General features: G+C 41.2%; 1 protein-coding gene across 1 annotated transcript in view; it reads right to left on the reverse strand.

Annotated features, from left to right (window-relative positions):
- Window positions 1–25,955, reverse strand: part of GLUD1 (glutamate dehydrogenase 1) — a gene marked incomplete at both ends in the record, with an annotated part of 41,711 nt that extends 15,756 nt beyond the window's left edge. The window contains 5 exons of the mRNA XM_080695156.1: window positions 2,173–2,267; window positions 5,698–5,761; window positions 9,478–9,533; window positions 11,696–11,776; window positions 25,511–25,955. Of these exons, the coding sequence (XP_080551282.1) occupies window positions 2,173–2,267; window positions 5,698–5,761; window positions 9,478–9,533; window positions 11,696–11,776; window positions 25,511–25,955 (741 nt within the window). The remainder of the gene's footprint in view (window positions 1–2,172; window positions 2,268–5,697; window positions 5,762–9,477; window positions 9,534–11,695; window positions 11,777–25,510) is intronic.
- Window positions 25,956–26,446: the final 491 nt, after the last annotated feature.

Raw genomic sequence — 26,446 nt, forward strand, 5'->3', positions numbered from 1 at the left:
CCCTCTGCAACTTAGACCCTGTTTCAAAATGAAGAATTAAAAAAAAAAAAAAATAGGGCTGGGGTTGTAGCTCAAGAGGTAGATGCCCCTGGATTTCATCCCCAGTACAACAAACAAACAAACAAACAAACAAACAAACAAACAAACAAACAAACAAACAAACTGCCAGGCCTGTGCAGGCAAGACAGGGGCCTTTGCCTATGTGTGCATAGAGCACTCTGGTAACAACACTATCTCTGTGCGGTGTATTTGAGGAAAGCTCACCATTCACTTTCCACCCTTTTATGTTAAGGAAGTGCATGCCCTCTTGTTGAGAAACTAATGTAACTAGAAAAAAGGGGGTTGGGAGGGCTTTCCTCCCAAGGTGTCAACTATACAGAAGACATGACAACCACAATATTGTGGGACTGATCATGCAAGGCAGTCTGATTACATGCAGAATATCAGTTACAAAAACATGGAGGCAATTTGTTATCCATGTCAACAAACTAAAGCATCTTAGTTCACACAACATATCCTTGTCTTCAATGTTACAGTTGGAAGAGTTAAAGAGTGACCTGTTCTTTTTCCATATTGTTTAAGTAGTTTTACAAAGAGAACTTAGAACTGCATTATAAATAAAAAATGAAAGCATCAGCAAGTAGTGAGACTCTCATCAACCTAATGAGATTCTGTTTCAAAATAATAAAATAGGGTTGGGGTATGTAGCTTGGAGGTAGAATGCTCCTGGGTTATACACAAAAACCCAAAAAGCAGTCTTGTAAAGCAAAGCAGAATCAGTAGCTTTCCCACAGTTTTCTTTCATGAATAATTAACACTATGAATACAGAATTGTAAACATGGGGCCAAATGCTTCTCAATAGTGAAAATGCAAATGTTGGAGCTGAAGGAAATACTGTCTGAGGTCAGGCCTGGAGCCAACTGCCAGGCTCCCCAGCATACCTAATGGTCCTGGAGCCCAGAGGAGTTAAAATGGAAAAGAACACTCTCCCCCAACACAGCACTGCCAGGTGGCGTGGGACAAAGGGCCCTGAGTTCCATCTACAAATGAATAACAAAAACTATGGCTCTCTTAACCCAAGCCTGGACTTTGGATTTCCTATAACCTGAAGCTGCTGGGTGATGAGGACATGTGCTACCATTTAGGTTACTCTTCCTAAGGAAGGGTGGCAACAAAGTCTCTCCATTGATTATCAAGTATAACCAACAAGCCTGGCGTGGTGGTGTATGCTTGTAATCCCAATACTTGAGAGTCTGAAACTGAAGGATCGCAGGTTCTTGGCCAGCCTCAGCTACTGAGGCCTGGGGGTGTAGCACAGAGGTAGAATGCCTCTGGGTTCAATTTCTAGTACCGCCAAAAAAAAAAAAAAAAAAAAAAAAAAAAATATATATATATATATATATATGTATATGTATGTATATTACAGTCAGGGTTTCATTACTGTTGTGGTTTACTTTCACTTGCCTCTTCACATATACCTTCAGCTACCCTTATTGATGCCTTAGCTCTACTGTTTATCCTTCTCTTAGTGCCAAACTTCAGATGTTCAAATTCTGACTATTTTCAAGTCTAGCTCAAATCTCTTTTCCAGAAAATCTTTTTTCACAAACTATAACTCTTTACTTTTGTATTATATCATTTCCATATCTTATCTGCTCATGAACCTTAGCTCCTCTTCAAATGAAAGCTCTTTGAGACAGACTTGGCAGTACACACCTATAATCCAAGTCCTTGAGAACTAGCCTTGGTAATTTAGAAAGACCGTTTCCAAACTAAACAAATAAAATAGGGTTGGAAGGTAGAAAGTCCCTGTGCTCAATCCTTAGCACTATGCTCACACATGTGTATGTGTACAAACACATACACACACACACTTTCTCTCTCTCTCTGAAGAGAAATCAAAACTGAATGTCTCTTCACTTACTTTCTAGTGTCTTAGCAGTGTGCCCCTATGTGCAGTATAGGGTGGCACATAAGTGAAAGCTCAACTCATGTTCACTATATTTATAGTTTAATAGAGAAAGAGGAACAAAATACTACGCATATCAAGTTAAATGACTGAAAGGAAAGAATAAAGCCTAGTAATTCTCAACTTCTCATATTATTAATTGAATTGTATTTCTTGTGCACAGCAAATGCAGAAAGCCTCCAGGCTTGCAATGTATACTCACATAGTGCCCGATGGTGCTAGCATAGGTATCAGCGATCCAGGACATCTCTCGCTCACCTGTGCTCATGTCCGGGGCAGGAACATCAATGCCAGGACCTGGGAGCACAGGGAAAGGGCAGTTTTTTTTTTTTTTTTTTTTTTTTTTTGTGGTACTGGGGCTGGAACCCAGAGGCATTCTACCTTTGAGCTATATCCCCAGCCCTATTTTTTATTTTTACTTTGAAACAGAGTCTCACTGAGTTGTAAAGGGCCTCACTAAGTAGCTGAGGCTGCCCGCAAACCGAAATCCTGTCTCAGCCTCCCAAATGCTGAGATTACAAGCATGTACCACTGCGCCTGGCCAGGAAAGGACAGTTTTTAAAACCACTTTTTAAGACAAACTCATTCCAAATATAAAGATCCTTATAATTCTCTAAAAATCACCACAGCTAGAAAACTTTAGATTACAGAGCAACTTCTCCCACTGGCATTTACTTGCCATGTGTCTGTAAGTTAGCAATGCACAGGAGAGGTAATCCACTCCATGGAACTTCTAGGTGTGACCATGAGAAAATGAGTTTGGTCTCCTGACTTCAGTTACCTAAACTTCAGTTAAAGGTAACAATACCATGTTGCCTGACATGAACAGAATACAGCAAGGGAACAGGCATGTATAAAATAGTATAGCAAAAAAAAAAAAAAAAAAAAAAAAAAAGTATAGCAATATGCTACTTTCTGGCTTAGAGGAGAAAGTCATAGTGCTAAAGCAACTTTGTTAAAGCCTGTAATACTTTTACTCATGGAAGAATGCTGCTCTGACCTATTATCCAGTGCTTAGTGTACATAAAATTTTAGGTCTTAACTTTTAATTCCTCAGATCACAGCAAATTAAAGTTTAATAACAAGATATTGGGTCATAGTAGCACAGGTACCACTGATGGCTCCAATACCGAGGTCCAGTGAACTCACTGAGGAAAAAGTGCTCAGTGATGCTCACTCCAATCTGTAAGGGCAGAAATATACAGAAACACTTCTCCCAAAAAAGCAAATATTGAAAACCATAGTCCAGTATATCAGTAAAATAAAATATGGAATACCTATATAAAGAAGTGCTAAACCACCATTAAAAATGATTTACTTAGCTGGGCATGGTGGTGCACCCTTGTAATCCCCATGCTTGGGAGGCAGAGACAGGAGGATTGCGCAGGTTCGAAGCCAGCTGTGCTGGCTTAAGAGACCCTGTTTCCAAATAAAAATATAAAAAAAAATAGGTCTGGGAGTGTAGCCCGGAAGTAGAAGGGCTTCCAAGAACCCCAGTACCACCAAAAAAATAAAAAAATAAAAAAAATAAAATGATTTACTTATCCAACATGTAGAAGAGGGCAGCAGATTTCACTTATAAATACATAAAATTCTTTTTGTCCCTTTTTCTTTCCTCTTTAATTCCATGTATGTATATGAATGCAGAAGTTTGGAAAAATATGTACAAACTTGTTCACTGTGTTCTCTTTAGATATCAGTCTTGGACTTTCTATATTATTTCAACTGTATCATAAAAATTCATTGTCCTTATTAAAAAAATGTCTTTAAGAATGGTTATTAAGTCCCCTCTAGAAAAGTTTTTCTCAGCTCTTCATTGTGATACATGCATATAATCCTAGTATGTGGGAGGCTAATACAAGAAGACTGAGCATATATTTGAGGCCTGTGCATGTAACCATAGTGAGACCCTGTTTCAAAATGAAAAATAAAAAAGAGGCAGTAGGGGTGTAGCTAAGGATAGAGTGTCCTTGGTTTTAACCTCAGTACTTAAAAAGTTTTTCTAAGGTCAGTACCCAAGTTTTTCCTATAATCTTCACTTTTTAATCAACAGAGTAAGAACATTTTCCTATTTTCTATATAACCTAGGGGCCCAGATCCTAAATAATGTAATTTTCTGAACAAGCTGTGATATAATGGATTTAGGAGCGGCAGAAGACAACTTAAAATGGCCAAGGTTTGCTTTTTGCATCCTCACCCAAATTGTCATTTTATGTCCCTTCCCCAAACCAACTTTCACTCCACACACTCTCTTCTCTCCTACTTGAAGGATAAATGCCATGTTTTACTCATCCAATGACAAAAGGGCTCTCACTGCTCTTATTTGCTCATTTCCCCTTTCTTGGGAGTAATATACTTCAGTTGCAGATTAGAACAAATTTGCATAACCATATTTCTTTTTGAAAGTACAAATTACTGTTGAATCTTTCTAGATGTTTCTATAAAAGTAATATATATATATATATATATATATGTATATATATATATATATATATATATATATATCAACATTAAGTGCTAAATAATAAACTTGTTACCCTGATAACAACTCTGTATTTCAGGTCTGGTCTGAGGTATGCAGTTTTTTTTTTTTTTTTTTTTTGCAGGTCTGGGGATAAAACCTAGGGGCATTTGACCTCTGAGCTACACCCCCTGCCCTATTTTTTATTCTTTATTTTGAAACAGGGTCTAAATTATGGAGTGTCTCACTAAGTAGCTGAGGCTGTCCACGAACCATGATCCTCTGGTCTTGACCTCCCAAATGCTGGGATCACAGGCATGCGCCACCACGCCTGGCTAAGGTACACAGTTTGTAAGTCAGAAATGTATATTGATAAACTGCTTCTTAAAAACATCAGTATAGCCGGGCGTGGTGGCACATGCTTATAATCCCCGCGCTTGGGAGGTGGAGACAGGAGGATTGTGCAGGTTTGAAGCCAGTTGTGCTGGCTTAGGAGACCCTGTTTCCAAAAATAAAATAGGTCAAAATAGGTCTGGGAGTGTAGCCCGGAGATAGACGGGCTTCCAGGAACCCCAGTACCACCAAAACAACAACAACAACAAAAAACATCAGTCTAAGCTGGGTGGAATGTCTCTGGGTTCAATCCCCAGTACCTCCCCTCTTCTCCTAAAACACCAAAGGTTAGCATTCTTAGAAATTTAGTGTGTTTGGTAAAAGCTCCTATATCAACAGGAATTCTTGTAGATACAGTGATGGTGAAGTGTTAACATTAACCTCAGTGCTTGTTACACTACTTTAATGGGGCAAGTATGCCTGTCTAAAAAGCTCTAGTTCACCGGGTGTGGTGGCGTATGCTTGTAATCCCCGCCCTTGGGAGGCAGAGACAGGAGGACTGCGCAGGTTCGAAGCCATATATATATATATCTAGCTCAAACAAAAACATTTTTTACATATTAAAAATGTCTTAAATTCAGATATTATTCAGTGCCTCGAAATAAGGCTATTTATTTAAATGTCTCAGTAGAGAAGGCACAATGTGATCTGTGCACACTCTTACCAAGAAAAGAGGTCTCTCTGGTGTTCACATTGTAGACTTAGAATCTAAATGTTTCTACTAGAGATGTGACACAAAAAGGCCCAGTTATGTCCATGAATCCATTGCAAACGCAACTGTGTTCAGGTATGTATAAAGGCAAGAGTTTAATATAAGACAATTACATTTTAGGTGTAGCCATTTTATGAAGAAATCTACATGAACATACATACCAATAAAACCCTTCTTTGCTAGCTCCATGGTGAACCTTCTTGTGATCTTTTCCAATTCATTATCCTATAAAGGAAAAAAACCCAAAACACATAAAAATTTTTTTTTTGATATAAAAGTAAGCATTTCCATTTTCTTTTTTAGTGGTTCTGGGGATTTAACCCAGGGGCATTCTACCTCTGAGCTATACCCCCAGCCCTATTTATTCTTTTTTTATTTTTGAAACAGGGTCTCACTAAGCTGAGGTTGGCTATGAACCTGCAATCCCCGTCTCAGCTTTCCAGTACTGGGATTACAAGTATGCGCTGGGCCTGGCTTAGGCATTTCCATTTTAAAGATCAAAAATTAGGTTACATGGGATGGTAATGTAGCTTAGCAGTAGAACATGTGCTTAGCATGCGCAAAGCTCTGGGTCTAATCCCTAGTCCAAAAAAAAAAAAAAAAAAAAAAGACAAAAGACATAAGTCCCAATTCTTTTTTATATTAATTCCTTATTTAAAAATTACTAGTTCTGGTGCACGCTTGTAACCCCAGCATTTGGAAGGCTGAGATAGGAGGACTGCTGTTTGCGGACAGCTTCAGTTATTTGGTGAGGACCTCCGCAACTTAGTGAGACCCTGTTTCAAAAAAAAGAATAAAAAAATGGGGCTGGGGTGTAGCTCGAAGGTAGAATACCCCTGGGTTCCATCCCCAGTAAAAACACACACACACACACACACACACACACACACACACCCAAAAAAAGACTAGTTCTGCCAGTAATGGTGATGTACGCTTGTAATCCCAGTAGTTGGAAAGCTGGGACAAGATCAGAGGTTTAAGGTCAGCCGCAGCAATTTATAATCTGTTTGTAAACAACATAAAAATGAGGGAGATAAAACTATACCAAAGCCGGGCGTGATGGCGCACGCCTGTAATCCCTGCTTGTAATCTCCACACTTGGGAGGCTGAGACAGGAGGATCGCGCAGGTTTGAAGCCAGCCTCTGCTGGCTTAAGAGAACCCGTTTCCAAATAAAAAATATAAAATAGGTCTGGGAGTGTAGCCCGGAGGTAGAAGGACCCTGGGCTCCATCCCCAATACCACCAAAAAACCCCACAAAACCCCAAAACAAAACAACAACAAAAACCTATACTGAGATTCCATCTAACCCCCCGCCCCACAGACACACAATCAGTATGGCAAGCATAAAGAAGTCAAATAACAATAAATGTTGGTGAAGATGTGAAGATGTGGGGAAATAGAAACTCTTCTATATTGTTGGTGGAAGTACAAACTAGTTCAGCCAATATGGAAATCAGTGTGGAGATTCCTTAGAAGACTGAGAATGAACCCACTATATGATCCAGCTATACCACTACTGGGTATTTTCCAAAGGGGTTAAAAACCAGAGAACTACAGTAACATATCCATGCCCATGTTCACAGCAGCATAATTCACAATAGCTAAATTATGGAACCAACCTAAGTATATTATGGGATATGCACTAAATGGAATTCTACTCAGCAATAAAGTACAAAATTACATCATTTCTAAGAAGATGGAAGGACATGGAGAACATTATATTAAGTGAGATTAGCCAAGCACAGAAAGAGAGAAACATGTTTTCTCTAATATGCTTGGGCTAGGGAGTATTTGGGATACCAGAGGGACTCCAGATAACGGAGATCCTCAGTGGAGCCAAGGAGTAAGGGGAAGGGAGGAGGAAGGCTGAGGTTGATTAATGGAAATACTACTACTGACTATGTGTATACATGTGAATATAAAATCAATGTATATACAATTCCTATGTCAATCTGGACACTTGGTATTGGGAAGGAGAGAAATAAGGAGGTGGGGCAACAAGTATTATGTGCATGTATGCCATTTTCTTTTTCTTTCTTTCTTTTTTTGGTGGTACTGGGGTTCCTGGAAACTCTTCTACCTCCGGGCTACACTCCCAGACCTATTTTATACTTTTTTATTTATTTGGAAACAGGGTCTCTTAAGCCAGCGAAGCTGGCTTCGAATCTGCGCGATCCTTTTGTCTCCGCCTCCCAAGCGCGGGTATTACAAGCGTGCGCCACCATGCCCAGCTTTATGCCATTTTCAATGATCTATAATATGATGTGAGACTATTAAAGCAAAGATAAAATTAAAAAAAAAAAAAAAAAAAACGAAAAGGACTGGGGGTATAGGTCAGAGGTAGAGTGCCCCTAGGCTGAATCCCCAGTGGTTTCCCCAAGAAGACTAAATTTTATAACTAAAAAATGATACGAGCATATTAACAGGTACTCTATGAGCCATGCCCACACATATTTTCACTTAAATGGTGAATACTTTCTGTTTCTTGTGGTACTGGGATTAAGCCCTGGGGCATTCTACTTCTGAGCTACATGCACAGCCCTATTTTATTTTTAAACAGGGTTTCACTAGATTGATGAGGCTCCTAACTTGCTGAAGCTGTACTTGAACCTGAGAGCTGAGGTTCCTCCTGATCCTCCTGTCTCAGCCTCTCAAGTACTGAGATTCCAGGGATGCATAACCATGCCTGAATAAATGGTGAGTTTTAATTAACTGAGTTATTTATTTTTGGTACTAGGGATTGAACCCAGAGACATTCTACCTCTGATCTACACCCCAGCCCTACTTTTTATTCTTTATTTTGAAATAGTCTAAGTTGTGGAGGGTCCCACTAAGTAGATGAGGCTGGCTGTGATCCTTCTATCTCAGTTTCCCAAGTATTGAGATTATAAGTGTGTATTACCCTGCCTGGCTCTAAATGGTGAATTTTTAAAGAAAATGAAATCATAAGCTGTGCATGGTGGTGCATGTCTGTAATTCCAGTATATGGGAGGCTGAGACAGGAGTATTGCAGGTTCAAGGCCAGCCTCGGCAATGTAGTAAGACTCTCCACAACTCAGGAAGACCATGTTTCAACATAAAAAAGAAAAAGGAGTGAGTGTAGCATGGAGGTTGAACATCCCTAGGTTCAATCGCCCCCCGAAAATATTGTATGTATTTATTATGTTTGTGTACAGATCATTAATATTATGAAGAGCTTTTCTTTTTTGTGGTGCTGGGGAATGAACTCAGGGGCATTCTCAGCCCCATATTATTTTTATATGAAAACAGGATCTTGGCAGGTTATGGAAAGCCTCACTAAGTTGCTGAGGCTGGCTTTGAAATTGCGATCTTCCTGTCTTATAGGCATGTGGCGCCATGTCTGGCTCTATGTAGAGATTTCTAACAGTTTTAATTAACTGATAAATAACATGATTTTTACTGGATTAGTTAAGATATCCATCATTAGAACAAGATCCCTACATTACAACTTCAGATCAGCCAGGCAGAGTGGTGCGTGTTTATAATCCTAGTACTTGGGAGGCTGAGATAGGAGGATTGTAGTTCAAAGCCAGCCTCAGCAACTTAGTGAGACCCTGTTTCCAAATAATGAAATAAAGAGGGCTGTAGGTAGCTTAGAGGTAGAATATCCCCAAGCTCAATCCCCAGTACCACAAAAATAAATAAATAAATAAATAAATAAATGTTCAGATGAGAGTAATTTTCAAGCATGGATATAAATGTCTAACAATATGAAAGTCTTAATTTCCTTTTATCAAGTTTAAAAAAAAGAAAAAAAAAGATGTTAGCAGGTGACCTTTTCTATGGCAACATAGTCAATGAATTAAAAAGCAATGAAGACCATTAAACTCAATGCTAGGAAGGACACACTAGAAGTCCAGGAATTTCAAGTTGTTTGGAAAAATGCACTGTGTATACAGACACTACTTTGTTACTTACCGTGTAGTTCTTGGGATTGATCTTAACACCTGCTTTAGCTCCCCCAAATGGCACATCTAACAGGAGAGATAAAACTGTCATTCCATGTAAAAATTCAAAAAATAAAAATTCAGAAAGTATTATCTAATATAGTTTGAATATTCCTTATATAAACAATGTTTCAGAAGTATTTTGGAATATTTGCAGATACATGACATATATTGGAGACAAGACCCAAGTCTAAACATGAAATTCATTTATGTTTCATAAACACATAACCTGAGGGTGATTTTGTACCATATTTTAGTGTGTCTCCATTTTGACTGAGACCCATCTCATGAGACTGAGTGTGATATTTTCTACTTGTGGCATACTGATATTCAGATTTTTGGATTATAGATGTTCAACCTGTATTACAAAAATGTGTAGCCGGCTGTGGTGGCGCACACTTGTAATTCCAGCATTCGGGAGGCTGAGACCAGAGGATCGCAGTTCGAGGACAGCCTCAGCTACTTAGTGAGGCTCTTTGCAACTCAGTGAGACCCTGTTTCTAAATAAACAATAAAAAATAGGGCAGGGGGTGTAGCTCGGAGGTAGAATGCCCCTGGGTTCCATCCCCAGACCCTCAAAAAAAAAAAAAAAAAAAAAAAGTATAATGCTTTAAGTTTTGATTTTAGAAAATTCAGGAAGTAAACTCACATTGATTTCACTTATTTCTCTTTGGTGAGGGAATTGAACCCAGGGGTGCTCTACTATTGAGCTGCATCCTTAGCCCTAACTTTATTTATTTTGAGACAATTTGCTAAATTTGGCCTCAAATATGTGATCTTCCTGTCTTAGTCTTCCAAGACCAGGGAACAGTGACACGGAGCATCATGCGCAGCTGCACACTCACAAAATGCTGTACTTTACTTATTTACTTTTTTTTTTTTTTTTGGTGGTACTGGGGTTCCTGGAAGCCCTTCTACCTCTAGGCTACACTCCCAAACCTATTATATATATATATATATATATATATATATATATATATATGTGTATATATATATATATATATATATATATATATATATTTTTTTTTTTGGTGGTACTGGGGTTCCTGGAAGCCCTTCTACCTCCGGGCTACACTCCCAGACCTATTTTTTATACTTTTTTATTTGGAAACAGGGTCTCCTAAGCCAGCGCGCGCGGCTGGCTTCGAACCTGCGCGATACTCCTGTCTCTGCCTCCCAAGCACGGGGATTACAAGCGTGCGCCACCACGCCCGGCCTATTTTATATTTTTTAAACAGGGTCTCTTAAGCCAGAGCGGCTAGCTTTGAACCTGCGCAATCCTCGTCTCCGCCTCCCAAGCGCAGGGATTACAAGCGTGCTCCACCATGCCCAGCTTAAAATGCTGTACTTTAAATAAAATTTTATTGAACAGAAACTATAAGGCTAGCTATTATAGTGTATATCTACTAGTGGTCTTTATTACTGAGATTACAAGTGTGTGTCACTACATCCGGTGCTTTACTATTTCTAAAAGAACATTGTATTTACTTTCCTTCTATGACAGACTTATTTACAGTGTATGGACAGGGATTTATTTATTTATTTTTTGCCATACTGGGGATGGAACCCAGGGGCATTCTACCTCCCAGCTACACACCCCACCCTATTTTTATATTCTTTATTTTGAAAGAGGGTCTCACTGAGTTGCAAACGGCCTCACTAAGTAGCTGAGGCTGTCCTGAACCATGATCCTCCTGTCTCAGCCTCCCAAATGCTGGGTTTACAAATATGCACCACCACACCCAGCTCTGGACAGGGATTTAAAACAAAGATTTCCTTTCAAAGAAAAATCCAATTAGCTTTTATAAAAAAAAATTACATTCAGGCTGGACTAAGTTTAAAATGATATAATCCTTAAAGAATACAATTTATTTTTTTGTGTGGTACTAGGGGTGGAACCCAGGGACTTTCTACCTCCAGGCTATATTTCCAGACCTATTTTATAGTTTATTGGAAACAGGGTCTCACTAAGTTGCTGAGAGCCTCACTAAGTAGCTGAGGCTGGCTTTGAACCTGCGAGATCCGCCTGTCTCAGTCTCCCAAGTGCTGGGATTACAAGTGTGCGCCACCATGCCCAGCTAAAGAGTACAATTTTTAAAAATTAGTTCTGATAATATTTCTATAGCATCTTAAAAGTAAGCAAGTGGTTAACAAAGAGTTATAACACAGCAATAAAGGTGATCACTTACCAACCACTGCACACTTGTATGTCATCAGAGAAGCCAATGCTTTTACTTCATCTACACTCACATCAGTGCTGTAACGGATACCTGGTAGTGTTTTAAATGGGGGAGGAGAGAGGAGATATTAGAACCAACTTCTGGTAAGTTAAAACAACAACAAAAAAAGAGGCTATAATGGAAAATGTCCACATTTTATTTTACACTCAGGCTATTTTCAAGGATACCTGAAATACTTTACGTATCAGAACACCATAAAAAGTAAAATAAAGCAGGGCATGTGACACACACCTATAATAGCAGGCTGACAGAAAAATTTCAGGTTCAAGGCCAGTCTCAGCAATTTGACAAGTTTTAAAACAAAAGTAAATAAAAGCCAGGTGTGGTGATACAAGCTTGTAATTCCAGTACATGGGAGCTGAGATGGAAGAATTACAAGTTCCAGGCAAGTTTCAGCAAATTAGCAAGGCCTTTTACAACTTAGTGAGACACTTTTTCCAAATAAAAGATATAATAGGGCTGGGGGATATAGCTTGAAGATAGAATGTCCCTGGGTTTGATCCTCAGTACCATTAAGAAATAAAATAAAGCCGGGCATGGTGGTGCACGCTTGTAATCCCTGCACTTGGGAGGCAGAGACAGGAGGATCACGCAGGTTCCAAGCCAGCCGTGCTGGCTTAAGAGACTCTGTTTCCAAATAAAAATATAAAAAAATAGGTCTGGGAGTGTAGCCCGGAGGTAGAAGGGCTTCCAGGAACCCCAGTACACCACACACACACACACACACACACACACACACACACACACACACACACACACACATTAATTAATTAAAATAAAACAAAAAGGGCTGGGGTATAGCTCAGAGCTTTCAATCTCCAGTACCAAAAAACAAAGTAAAACAAATATAGAAAGAAAAAGCTAATTATACATGCAGAAAGATTTATAAAATGAGCAATAAATTAGGTTTAAAGTATATTGAGCCAGGCATGGTTGTGCATGCTTGTAATGTCCCAGTATTTGGGAGGCTGAGACAGGATGATCACAGGTTTGTGGCCATCCTCAGCTACTTAGTGAGGCCCTCTGCAACTTAGTAAGACCCTGTTTCAAAATAAAGAATAAAAACTAGGGCTGGGGGTATAGTTCAGAGGTAGAATACCCTGGGTTCAATCCCCAGTACCATAAAAAAAGTATTTTGGTAGCAAAGAGAAAGTGGTGTTAAAGTCAAATTTTTCCTTTCTGGTTAAGAGGGTGAGGTGGGGTCCTTAGAAATTATAGCCTTTCCCTTAAGGGACTTACAATCCAGTGAGAATCAACAACTGATGTCACAATACAAAAAAAAAAAAAAAAAAAAAATCTCTAAATCAATGTCTTCTTCACTTCCCAGAAGGCAACTAACTCATTGGAGGATTTTCCTCCCGTTTTTTGCAGTACTGGAGATTGAAACCAGGGACATTCTACCTCTGAGCTATATCCCCACGCCCTATTTTTTATCTTTTATTTTGAAACAGGGTCTCACTACATTACAGAGGGCTGAGACAAGATTACAGGCATGCATCACTGTGCATGGCTAAGGTTAATTTTTTTTTTAAATTTTTTATTTTTGTGGGTCTGGGGATAGAACCCAGGGGCATTTGACCTCCAAGCTATACCCCCTGCCCTATTTTTTTATTCTTTATTTTGAAACAGGGTCTCACTAAGTTGCAGAGGACCTCACTAATTAGCTGAGATTGTCCACAAACCATGATCCTCTGGTCTCAGTCTCCTGAATGTTAGGATTACAAGCATGCACCACCATGCCCGGCCTTAAGGTTAATTTTTAAATTAATAATATGTAAATGTTTTTACTTTAGGAAATTGGCAAGCATACTATTATATGGTTAAACTGTTAAAACAAACAAACAAAAAAAACCCCTCAAAGTACACCCTTAAATAAAATACTCTGTTATACAACAAAGATAGCAAAAGGAAGGTGTTCTGTGCTTTTTATAAATCTGGTAGATCAGGAGAAATTAGGAGAGTCTGCAAAGGACAAAATGATGCGACATACTTCAAAGTTCAGAAAGGAGAGGAAAAATCAAGCTTGTGTGTGTGTGTGTGTGTGTGTGTGTGTGTGTGTGTGTGTGTGTGTGTGTTTACCGGGGATGGAATTTAGGGGCTTTCTAACTCTGGGATATACTCCCAGACCTATTTTTTATATTTTATTTGGAAACAGGGTCTTACTAAGTTACTGAGAGCCTCCCTAAGAAGCTGAGGCTGGTTTCAAACCTGCACGATTCTCCTGTCTCAGCCTCCCAAGTACTGGGATTATAAGCATGTGCCACCATGCCCAGCTAAAACCAGGCATTTTTAAATCGATATATTTTAAGAATTCCCAGTGAGGCATGGAGGGACATGCCTGTAATCCCAAAACTAGAAAGACTGAGACAGGCTGTTTACAGGTAGTCAACCTAGGCAATTAACTGAGATTTAGCATGTTTGTGAGATCTTACTTCCAAATAAAAATATAGAAAACTAGCCAGGCGTGGTAGCACACACTTGTAATCCCAGCATTCGGGAGGCTGAGACAGGAGGATCATGGGTTCATGGACAGCCTCAGCTACTACTTAGAAAGGTCCTTTGAAACTCAGTGAGACCCTGTTTCAAAATAAAGAATAAAAAATAGGGCTGAGAGTGTAGCTTATAGGTAGAACGCCCCTGAGTTCCATCACCAGTACTGGGGGAAAAAAAAATTTGGCCTACAAATAAAATTCTTCCTTTTGATTTATGAAGCTTTTTTTTTTTTTTCCCCCCCCGGTACTGGGGATGGAACCCAGGGGCATTCTACCTATGAACGACACTCCAGCCCTATTTTTTATTCTTTATTTTAAAACAGGGTCTCATTGAGTTGCAAAGGGCCTCAAAAAGTAGCTGGGGCTGTTTACTAACTGCCTCCTATCTTGGTCTCTCAAATGATTACAACAAGCGTGCGCCACCATGTCTGCTATTTTCTCACTTTTAATAAAATCAAGGTTCTCCTTTTCTCTCTGGGACATATGTGGCAGAGAAGTCTAAAATAAATAGGAAAAAAAGAAAAAGAATGGGGGGAGGGGTAGAAAGGAGAAAAACATACATTTATTCCAGAAATGGAGGGAGATAAATTATGATTTTTTGAGCCTAGTGTGGTGGTGCAATCTTGTAATCTCGGTACTTGGGAGGCTGAGATAGGAGGATCACAGGTTCGAGGACAGCCTCAGCAAGTAGTAAAACCAACTTAGTAAGACCCTGTTTCAAATTAAGAATATAATAGGGCTGGAGGTGTAGCTTGGAGGTCGAATACCTCTGGGTTCAATCCCAGTAACACTAAAACACACACACACAAAGATTTTTTTTTTTTCATCCTAAAGTCTTAGGGCATTACCTGTTATCCCTCACGAGACTAGTATTATTAGTGTTTGGGAAACAAATACTTGGATCTTTGGGTAATAGTGCTAACAGGCATACGGGATTATCACTCCAAGAGAAATGGACACAGATAATCAAAGAGCAGAGACCCACAGTTGGCTAAACTAAAAAGTGAATAAGTTTATCCTCTCATATGCAGAAGCTAGGGAGTAATGGGATACCAGAGAGACTTCAGATACTGGAGGAGCCAGGGAGGTGGCTTAGGGGGAGGAAGGAGAGGATCAATGAAGGAAACGCTTCCAAAGACATTATGTACAAGTGTGAGAATACAATGTCAATCTCAGCACCCCACAGGGGAAGGAGGCGGTGGGGAGAAATAGCCGGGGAAAGCCCAAGTGCTGAGTGCATGTGCGCCCTATCACTATGAACTGCATTGTGACGTGAGACGATACTGCACCAATAAATATATATAAAAAAAAAACCTAGGTCAATTAGGCCAGTTAATAATGTTTAACTAACTTGAAATATTAAATTGAGTATATATAGATAGGCATAGTAATTTTCAAAATTAAACATGAGGGCCTCAGCTACTTAGTGAGACCCTGTTTCTACATAAAGAATTAAAAATAAGGCTGGGGGTGTAGCTCAGAGGTAGTCTGTCCCTGGGTTCAATTCCCAGTACCGCAAAAGAGAAAAAAAAGAAAGTTAATGAGTTTATCAAAGGTGTGGATCTTAGAACAGATATCATTACAAAGGAGGTCTAAAATCAAGTACCACATTCTACTTGCTGATGAAACTGACTACATGGGTTATTCTGAGTTAAGTGCTAGCCCAATTCTTTTTTTGGCAGGTCCCAGGGAAGGAACGCAAGGCCTCAGGCATGCTGGTGAAGTACTCTACCACTTGAGCTACATTCCCAGCCCCCGGATATTTCAAGAGAACACTAATGAAATGGAAACACCTGCAAGCTATATACAGTCTAAAGCATTATTATGCTTTTTAATTTAATTGCCAGGATATATCTTGAAATACTTAAGAGTCTAATGACTGGAGCATACTAAGTTTTTCTGGGAAAAATAAAATCAAAAGCAAAAACTAGCTGGAGTTGCCATAGTGATGGAGAAAACAAGCCATCTCATTACTTTAAAGATTCAGTGAAAACCACAACTAGCTAGTTTGAATTTTTCTTTCTTTCCCTACCTAACTCAAAACCACAACCGCCTAGCAACCATTGCTTTGATGAATCATTAACTAAACATTTATGAAAATACAAAAATATTTTTGAGGTTCTGAAAATTGAACCCAGGGCCTCTGTTGTGCTAGGCGATGGCACTAGCACTACCACTCAAGTAGTTTTTTTTTTTTTGTACTGGGGATGGAACCCAGGGGATTCTACTTCAGCGCTATACCCCTAGCCCTATTTTTTATTCTATATTTTGTAACAGAGTCTCACTGAGTTGCAAAGGGCCTCACTAAGTAGCTGAGGCTGTCTGCAAACTGCGATCCTCCTGTCTCAGCCTCCCAAATGCTGGGATTACAAGCGTGCGCCACCATATCTGGCTTCAAGTAGTCTCAGTTTCTCAAGTACTGGGATTATAAGAATGTGTCACCATGCCTGGCAATTTATAATTTTTAATGAAAACTATTTTTCCATTATCAGCTAAACATTTGCTTCCTAGGAAGCTTCAATTTTTTTATTCACAATTTTTCATTAAAATTTTTTAATTGACAGGCGTAGTGGCACATTCTTGTAATCCCAGTACTTGGGAGGCTGAGACAGAGAATATTCAGCAACTTAGTGAGACCCTGTTTCCAAATAAAAAATAAAATAGGGATGAGGGTAGCTCAGAGGTAGAATGCTTCTGGGTTCAATTTCCAGTAAACACACACACACACACACACACACACACACACACACACACACGATTCCTTATTTTGACAATAACTAACAAGACTTAACTACACCTTCATCTTAGACAGGTATTGAAAATTATACTAACTCCCGAGTATTAAGTTGGTTAACTTTTAGCAAAAGATAACAGTAACTTGTTATAAAAAGTTTCAGAGGGATAAGGACTTGAAACCTCAGATATCCAGTTTCATATAAATTATTTAAAAGTCTAGGTGGTATTTGAGATGAGACCCATCTCAACCTTTTCAGAGAGGAAATGAATTATTGGAAGGGAGGCAAGGTGTAGATGGGTGCTGCAGGCAGAGGAACTGACTATAGAAGGGCACGAATGAGGAAAATACGTGCCGGCTTTCTTTTTCTTTTCAGTACTGAGGACTGAACCTCTAATGCACACCAGGCAAATTGCTCTACCAGAAAGCTATATTGTCAGCCTTTTAAAAAATTTTGAGATAGGTTCTCCCACAGTTGTCCAGGATGGCCTTGAACTTGCGATCCTCCTGCTTCAGCCTCTGCAGTAGTTGGGGTTACACAGCTGTGAGCCACATCTGACAAAAGCCTTTGTACCTAAAGATCATTTTACAACATTCTCCTTATTTCAAAACAAAATCCTCTTTCCCAACACTGTAGTCTCCCTTATGCATGAGGGATATTTTTAGGACCCATTGTGATAACCAAGAGCCAGAATAGTACTAGACCCTGTGTATACTGTTTTCCCCCTAGACAGTTGCACCTATGGCAAACTTAGGAAACATTATGTCTTCTCTTTGGAATATCCAAGTCATCAGCTTAACTCCTCTTGTGTACTGGGACCATTAAGTACAGTAACAGTTACTTGAACATCAGCATCCAGAGTACCAAGAGGGCTACTAGGCGACTAATGGGGCAGGTAGCATATACAGCACTGGTATACTAGACAATGAGATGATTCCTGACAGGGCAGGATGACATGGAATTCCACACTACTCAGAATGGTGCACAAACTAAAACTATTAATTGCTTAGCTGGGTGAGGTGGCATACACTTGTAATCCCAGCATTCGGGAGGCTGAGACTGGAGGATCGTGGTTGGTGGACAGCCTCAGCTACTTAGTGAGGCCCTCCGCATCTTAGTGAGACCCTGTTTCAAAATAAAGAATAAAAAATAGGGCAGGGGGTGTAGCTCGGAGGTCGAATGCCCCTGGGTTCCCCCCAGACCCGCAAAAAAAAAAAAAAAAAAAAAAAAAAAAAAAAAAAAAAAAAAAAAAACCACCACCAAAAAAAGAACACAAAACCATTAACTGCTTAATTCTGGAATTTTCCATTTAATATTTTTGGACTGTAGCTGATTGTGAGTAATTGAAACTGCAGAAAGTAAAATCACAGGTTTTACTATACTACAGCCCTTTCTTATTTTTGATACGGTGATTTCTTTCCTACCAGTCTCTAGACTAGAAATTTTATAGTTACACCTTTGACTCTTCCTTCCTTTGTCCTGTATGTACCTGTTGGGGAGAATTATCCTGGCTCCTTTTCATTCCTTGTTATTTATCATCAGTTTCATTCTCAGCTCTAATGCTGCCTAGTTTTCTGTGTCTTCTGGTTTTATCATTATCCATCCAACATACCTAAAGAAAAATTACCCATACATTTCTAACAGTAAATGAATGGGTTTTCTAATTTGCTGCAGACACCAACTGGGTGTTCTACAATTCAATTCTGACACCAATTACCTGCAGTTTGTGCCGACTCCACAGGTTAGGGCTCAGTCACACAAGATTGCTCCCTACTTTACATACTACTACACACTTGATCTAAGCTAGCTATAAATCAGGGGTTCTTACTCCTCCCTCCTCAGGTTTAATAATTGGCTGTCATGCCTCACAGCTCTCAGGAAAACATGTTACTCTTGTGAGGGTCCCCACAGCAGGAGCTTCCATGTCTATGGAGCTGTGCATACAGCTGTCTCCTGACACCTGGATGCAAGCACTAACTGGGAAGCTCTCTGAAACTTCTGTCATCATTTAGTTTTTTTCTTCCTGGAGGCTCTGTTATATAAGCATAATTGAGGATCATTGACCATTGGTGATTAACCTTAATCTTCTCTACATCCTCTCTACTCCCTTTGAGGTTGACAGATGGGGCTAAAAGTTCCAAATTTCTAATTTGGCTGGTCTTTCTGGTTACCAGTTCCTATCCTGAAGCTATCTAGGATACCACCAAGGACATTTCAATTACCTAGAAAATTCCTCCAGGACTTTACGGGCTGTGTCAGGAACTGAGACCAAATTTATTACTTTCCAATTTTTTTCTCTTAAATTGGGCATGGTGATGTATGCATGTAATCCCAGTACTTGGGAGGCTGAGAAAGGAGGATCACAGGTTCAAGGACTGGCTTCAAACCTTCAATACTCCTATCTCAGACTCCCAAATATTGAGATTATAGGCATGCATCATCACACCCAGCTATAATCTTAGTTTTTAATATAGAGATATGTGGTAAAAAGCACTGTTCAAATAAAATCTCTTGCCGGGAGTGGTGGTGCACGCTTGTAATCCCTGTGCTTGGGAGGCTGAGACAGGAGGCTTGCACAGTTTGGAAGCCAGCCTCAGCAACTTAGACCCTGTTTCAAATAAAGAATAAAAAAAATAGGGCAGGAGGTATAACTCGGAGGTTGAATGCTTCTGGGTTCCATCCCCAGACTTACCAAAAAAAGAAAAAAAAGAAAAGAAAAAAGGACAGCCACATGCATTCTGCCTTCACAAAGGCCAGCAGCAAGGCAAGGATAACAGTTCTAGCTAACATTTAAAGCTCTACCTATGCCAGGCACTGTGCTGAGGACTTTTCGTGCATCATCACTTTGATGCCTTATAACACTATATGCAAGAACTTTCTTAAATCATTGCTTTTATGCTTCATTGAAATAAACTGTTGTCCCAATTTTCAAGTGCAGTTAAGGCTAAAAAGAGTGATGTGTCCTTTGGCAAGGTGACACAGCCAGTACAGTGAAGTCCAGATTCCACCACCACCTTTTTAATTATTGTTGTCTGGGATTTGTTGGTGTAAAAAGTTAAGCACTGATTGAGAACCATGTCATGTAATGACAATGATTTCTTGCAGTTTGTATCATGTATACCATTCAAATCTGTGAGAAACTAATAAAAGACTTACCTTCTTCTTGGAAAATAATGGATGTTCAAACAACTTTGCATATGAAGTTTCTCAGAAATTATATCTTTAGTTGTCTAAATATTCTTAAAGCAATAGGATATATATGTATGTATGTGTGTGTGTGTGTGCGTGTGTGTGTATGTGGTAATTAGGGTGGAACCCAGGGGCTTTTCTACCTCCCAGCTATACTCCCAGACCTATTTTATACTGTGTTTAGAAACAGGGTCTCACTAAGTTGCTGAGAGCCTCACTAAGTAGCTGAGGCTGGCTTTGAACTTGTGCGATCCTCCTGGGATCCTCCTGGGATTAAAAGCATATGCCACCACGCCCAGCTCAAAATAGAATATTTTAAAGAGAGTTTTTCACTGAAAGAAGTTTGAAACTTTTATTGTTTAATGGATTACTGTGTTAGAACAGCCAGGCACGGTGAACACTTGTAACCCTAGTACTTGGGAGGGTGAGAACAGGAGGATCCAGGTTCAAGGGCAACCTCAGCAATTTAGTGAGGCTCTCAGTAACCTTGTGAAACTCTCTTTTCAAATAAAAAATAAAATTGGCCTGGGGTATAGCTTGGGGGTAGAATGGCTCTGAGTTCAATTCCCACTACCACCAAAAAATAAAAATAAAAAATAAAAAATAACACTTTAGAACAATCCATTTCTACTAAAGTGTGACTGTACTTATCTTCAAGAGATTTCTTTCTTTTCTTTTTTTCCCCCTGTGGTACTGGGGGTGAAACCCAGGGACTTTTCTACCTTTAGGCTATACTATTTTATATTTTATTTGGAAACAGGATCTCACTAAGTTGCTGAGGCTGTCCATAAACCGTGATCCTCCTGTCTCAGCCTCTGGAATGCTGGTTGCAACCTCCAGTACTAAAACAAACCACCACCAGAATAATGCCTAGGATTTTTTCCAACATTACTAAGTTAGTCTTTATTGGTTCCAGGCAGAACCCTCAACACGCGCGCGCGCGCGCACACACACACACACACACACACACACACACACACACACGATGGAATCCAGGGGCATTGTACCTCTGAGCTACACTCCCAACCCTATTTTTTAGGGCTTTTTAAATTTTTGAAACAGGGATTCACTGAGTTGCGAAAGGCCTTGCTATTCCATCTGCCTCCCGAATGCTGGGATTACAACCATGGGCCACAACGCCCACCTCAACCCTCAATACTTTTTTTTTTTTTTGTGGTACTGGGGTTCTTGGAAGCCCTTCTACCTCTGGGCTACACTCCCAGACATATTTTATATTTTTATTTGGAAACAGGGTCTCTTTTAAGCCAGCATGGCTGGCTTCGAACCTGCACAATCCTGTCTCTGCCTCCCAAGCACGGGGATTACAAGTGTGCGCCACCATGCCCGGCAACCCTCAATATTTTTAACATTAGGGGATAAAAACTGATTTTCCAAAGCAATCCAAATTATTAGCAAGAGTGATAAATCCAATTTCTTCCCACTACAAGTTAGAAAGCTTAATTTTTAATTTATACTCAAAAGTTAAACACTACCAGTTTTATTAGAATTTAATATATACTGGTGTTTAGTCTCCAACTTGTGATATCTCAATTCTTACGAGTACTTTGCATGAGTGAGCAGTGTTGGTTTTCCTGCATATGAGGTTTTTATTGCCAGAACAAACTTGCTAAATGGATTCAAACACAGATGAGAAGATTGAGTGATAATATGATAAACATGTTGCATCATAGGTGTGTGTGTGAGTGTTACTGGGGATTGAACCCAGAGGCATTTTATCTCTTAGCTACACCTGCAGCCCGCTTTTTAAATTTTTATTTTGAAACAGAGTCTCCCTAGGTTAATGACTCTCAACTGCTTGCTGAGGCTGTCCTTGAACCTGGGATCCTCTTGTTTCAGCTTCCCAAGTACTGGGGTTATAGGTATCAAGTTTTGATGATTGTCAATTCAGGACAACACAGAGGCCAGAAACATTTTCCCCCTAAGTGAAGACAGTATATCTCACTGCCTTATTTTTTGGTACTGAGGATTGAACCCAGAGGCATTCTACTTCCAAACTATACCCTCAGCCCTTTTTTGGCTTGAAACTGGGTCTATCCACAAACCTGTGATCCTCCTGTCTCGGCCTCCCAAGTACTGTGAATACAGACAGGCATTACAATATCTGCCAATATATTTGATGAAAAAAATTTTGGGGGTATTGGGTTTATTTTTTGAGGCAGAATCTCACTAAGGCTGGTCTTGAACTTGTGATCCTCTTAACTCAGCCTCCAGAGTAGAGTAGCTTTTGCAAATCCGTAACAGGCAAATTGATTGGCCTCAGTTAAATATGTTATTTGGAAAAAGTAAAAAACAATGTGCTACTACATATATACACACTGGAATAAAGTACTCATCAGTTACTCGAAGGTCTTTGCTTGTATAGAGATATCTAGAGTGCTGCTTTGCTTCAATTTTGAGGATTCTATTTTAGGAAACTCAGGTATAAGGTTGCTGTGGAGGAAAGATTAGATATAAAAAGCTGAGGGTTGGGAAAAGGATGACAGGGACCTGATGAAGTTTTTCCTTTTGCAAAGAACAGTGAGAGAGAGGACAGTTTAGCTTGGGCCTGGAGAAAGTGGTTAATAATTTATAAGGGAAAAAGTCCATTAATTTATAAGTCCATAGGGATTACCCAAAGGAATATAATCCGCATTTCTAAGACCACAGTAGGACCAAGAAAGTTAGCAATGCTTTTATTTTTTTCTTTTTAATTTAAGAGAGAGGGTCTCCCTTGTTGCCCAGACTCTCAAACTCCTGGGCTCTAGGGATCTTCTTGCCTCAACCTTCAGAGCAACCGGAAACAAAGGCATATGCTACAGCACTTGCCCCTTAACAACTTGCTTGTATGCCAAAAAGGCTTTAAGTGTTTAAGGGGAGAAAAAGCCCTATAGAACATGAGTCCCCTCTACAACACACTTTCTCTGCAATCAAACAAGGGTGATGGGTGCTCACCAAGATCCTGAATGTACTGAAAGCAAAGCATGAAAGTCTATGGTATTCACATATTGACAGTCATCTATTCAGCATACTGTTTATTATCTTAATAGCATACTAAACATTCTTTGTATAATGCTAGGGATTGAAATCAGGGCCATTCTACCTTTGATCTACATTGCTAGCCCCCCCCCCTTTTTAAAGTTTGGAAACAGGGTCTCCCTAAGTTGGTGAGGCTGGTATTGAACCCGTGCTCCTCTCTCAGTCTTCCAAGTACTGCGATTACAGGCATGTGTTGCCAATTAAAGACTTTCACAGCTATATGTATGACTACCACTACAGTCCCACTATAGTCTTTAAAATTCTTGAAGATATTAAGTAAATTTATCACTTTTTAGAGATCAATTTTATTTCATGCTGTCATTTACAATGCTTGCTAATGCTTAGTAGTTACTAATCATTTTCTCTATATCTATATGCCAAGAGTTAATAGCAATTTCCTTTCTTGTAAATGGGATAAACAGAACAGAACTGTATCTTACTCTCTACAAGCAAGTGCTACACAAACAGCGCTCTGGTGTGACTGCTGCAGTTTGTTGCTAGGTTCAATATTTTGGCATTAAAACTGCTGTGGCAACAGGACTGAAATGATGGTGAATGTGAGTTGCTTTAATGAGTTTGTGGAGCTGCAACTTATAAAGAGAGGAAAGGACTTGGAGCTTGCAAAAACAGAAACAAAGAACTTCAAGCCTGGCATGGTGGTGCGTACTTATAATTCCAGTACTTAGGAGGCTGAGACAGAAGGATGCAGGTTGGTGGTCAGCCTCAACAACTTGATGAGCCCTCTGCAGCTTAAGTGTTTTAAATAAAAGATAAAATAGGGCTGGGGGGTTGTAGCTCAGAGACAGAATACCCTTGGGTTCAATTCCCAAACCAACCAAACACAAACAACAAAAAAGAAGTTCCATGAGAACAAATCAGATTCTCAGGAAAATATACTAGCTAATGCGTCTATCATTTAAAAGATTGGAAAATGCTGTTAACAACAGTGAAATAAGCTTGGTGTCCATTTTAAAGAAATGCTGCAACTTAGTACTTGCTGTATGTTGCCTCTCCTTCCAACATCCTTGTTTGCTTTTCACGGGAGCTTGATTTTGTTCCTGGTTCAGAGAAGGGAGTGGTAGAAAAAAAGGCAATATAGGAGAACGACAGTGTCTTTTTACATAATTTTGGAGCTAGAAGGAAAATTAGAGGTCAAAGCGGTCCTAACAGCTTGTAGCAGAGGAAAATACAATTAGCTCCAAAGGTAGAGAGAAGTAGGTGGGGCCAATGCAAATTTAGTAAAACATTAAACCCTTGGCGGCAACCTTTGCTCCCCTGCAGGGAACACTGTTGGCTTAAGTTTTTCTGGTAGAGAAAGGATTTCTAAAAATTGTTCTTAAGAGCAAGCTGGTAACAGGAAGAGCAATGATACCAAGGTTGGGCAAAGGGTCTAGCCCAACCTCCTAAGTGCTTATTAACCAATCCACTTCCAGCACGATCCCCCAAGGTGGCTTTATCCTTTTTATTTTTGGTTACTTTTAAGCACCTTTAAAGATATATTGTTGCAATGATGTAATAGGGGAGAGTGGAAGAAAGCAGTATCATCTACAGAAACCTCAAAAACCTCAAAATTAAAACTACAGGATACTTTGCTGCTTATGGAACTGTAACTACCTCACCTCTTTTCTTCGCCTACTTCATCTTTCCCCAAGCTCAAACCTGGTGCTAGCCAGGACCAGCACACACCCCCAGGGCTATTTCATTCCATTGGCTGGCAGGCCGTTCTGCAGTCGACACCCTCTAGACTTAATGTCAGGACACCGGTGTTTATTTGTCGGAGATGTTACACTACCCTATTTTTTTTTTTTGTACAAAACAGAAGCTGTCAAGAGTAGAAAAATAACTTAATTTACAAGATTAACATGTGCTTAGTAAACGCCTTTGGTTAACAAAACTGGCTAGATTTCAAGCCTAGAAGGCAAGTCTTTTCTTCTAGACCGTGTATCGCCGTTGTTACCAAAAAAAAAAAAAAATTCCATCGTTCGCATTCGGGGGATGAAAACTCTCAAGGTTTTATCGGATGGACCTGCCATTGCCTCCTTTAGAGGCGCATTTCGGCAGAGCCCACCCTGGGTGACAAACACTGGGGTGTCTGCTTGGCATAAGGTACCAACATATATGCAGAGGGCCGGTAATGGCTCCCGGGGGAAAGAGACAGCCCGACTCGGTGGTGATTTTAGGGCGGAAAAATCAGTATCCTCCAAGCCTGCCACACCCGAGGCGGGAAGCCAGAGAGGGGAACCCTGCCCGCCCCATCTGGGCCGAGCCAGGCAGCGGCCGGAGGAAGGGCGGCCGCGGCGCCGGGCACTCACCTCCTTTGCAGGGCGTGCGGTGCTGGCTGTGCTGGGCCCGGTAGCCCTCGATGACTTCCCAGGAGCCGTCGTCGCGCCGGATGGGGAAGGAGAGGCTCAGCACATGGTTGCAGGGCTTGATGATCCGGAGGATGCCGCGTACCCGGTTCCGCTTCTGCTCCTCGCTTTCTCGGGTCCTCAGGTCCTCCACCAACTTGTCCTCCACGATGCTGGCGCCGCGGTCGAAGAAGCCCTCCACCATCTTGAAGAAGTTGGGGTCGTCCTCACGGTCGGCCGCCGCCTCGCTGTAGTGGCGCCGGGCGAGCGGTGTGAGCCCGGGCTGCGGGGCGGCGGCGGGCAGCCCGCGGGCCCAGCCCAGCAGCGAGGCCGAGTCGGCGGCCGCCGAGCCCAGGGCGGCGGGCCCGGCGCGGGACAGCAGCAGCGCTTCGCCCAGGCAGCGGTACATGGCGCCGGCGGGAGGGAGCGGCCGCGGAGAGGTGCCTCGGAGGCCTGCGCCCGGGGAGGAGCGGGCTGGGCGCGGGCGGCCCTTTTAAGCCGCAGCTTCCTGCCGGCCGGGCTGTCCCCTCCCCTCGCCGGCTCGTCGCCGAACGCGGAGGACGGGCTCTCGGGGCTGCGCGCCGCCCAGGGCGCCCGGCCTCCGCCTCCGCCGCGGCCTCGCCCGGCCTCCCAGGCGGCGGCGCGCGAGTGCGCATGCTCACCGGCCGGCGGGCGGGGGCGGGGCTCTACCCAGAACGCCCCGGGCTCCTGCGGGCTGGCAGGTGTGTGCCGCGGGGGAGGGGGTCCGGGCCCCGGGCGGTGCCGGGGGCCGAGTAGCGGAGCTGGGGCCGGGTGAGGCCGGCTGGCTGGCCAGGGGCCCTGGCGCTTGGGTCCCCGCGCACCTCCTTTTCGCCCAAGGCCCTGAGGAGGGGCGGCCTGGGCCGGAGCCGAGTGTGCGGG

The sequence above is a fragment of the Muscardinus avellanarius genome (assembly GCF_963383645.1).
Source record: "Muscardinus avellanarius genome assembly, chromosome: 4".
In the NCBI taxonomy this organism is placed as follows: domain Eukaryota; kingdom Metazoa; phylum Chordata; class Mammalia; order Rodentia; family Gliridae; genus Muscardinus; species Muscardinus avellanarius.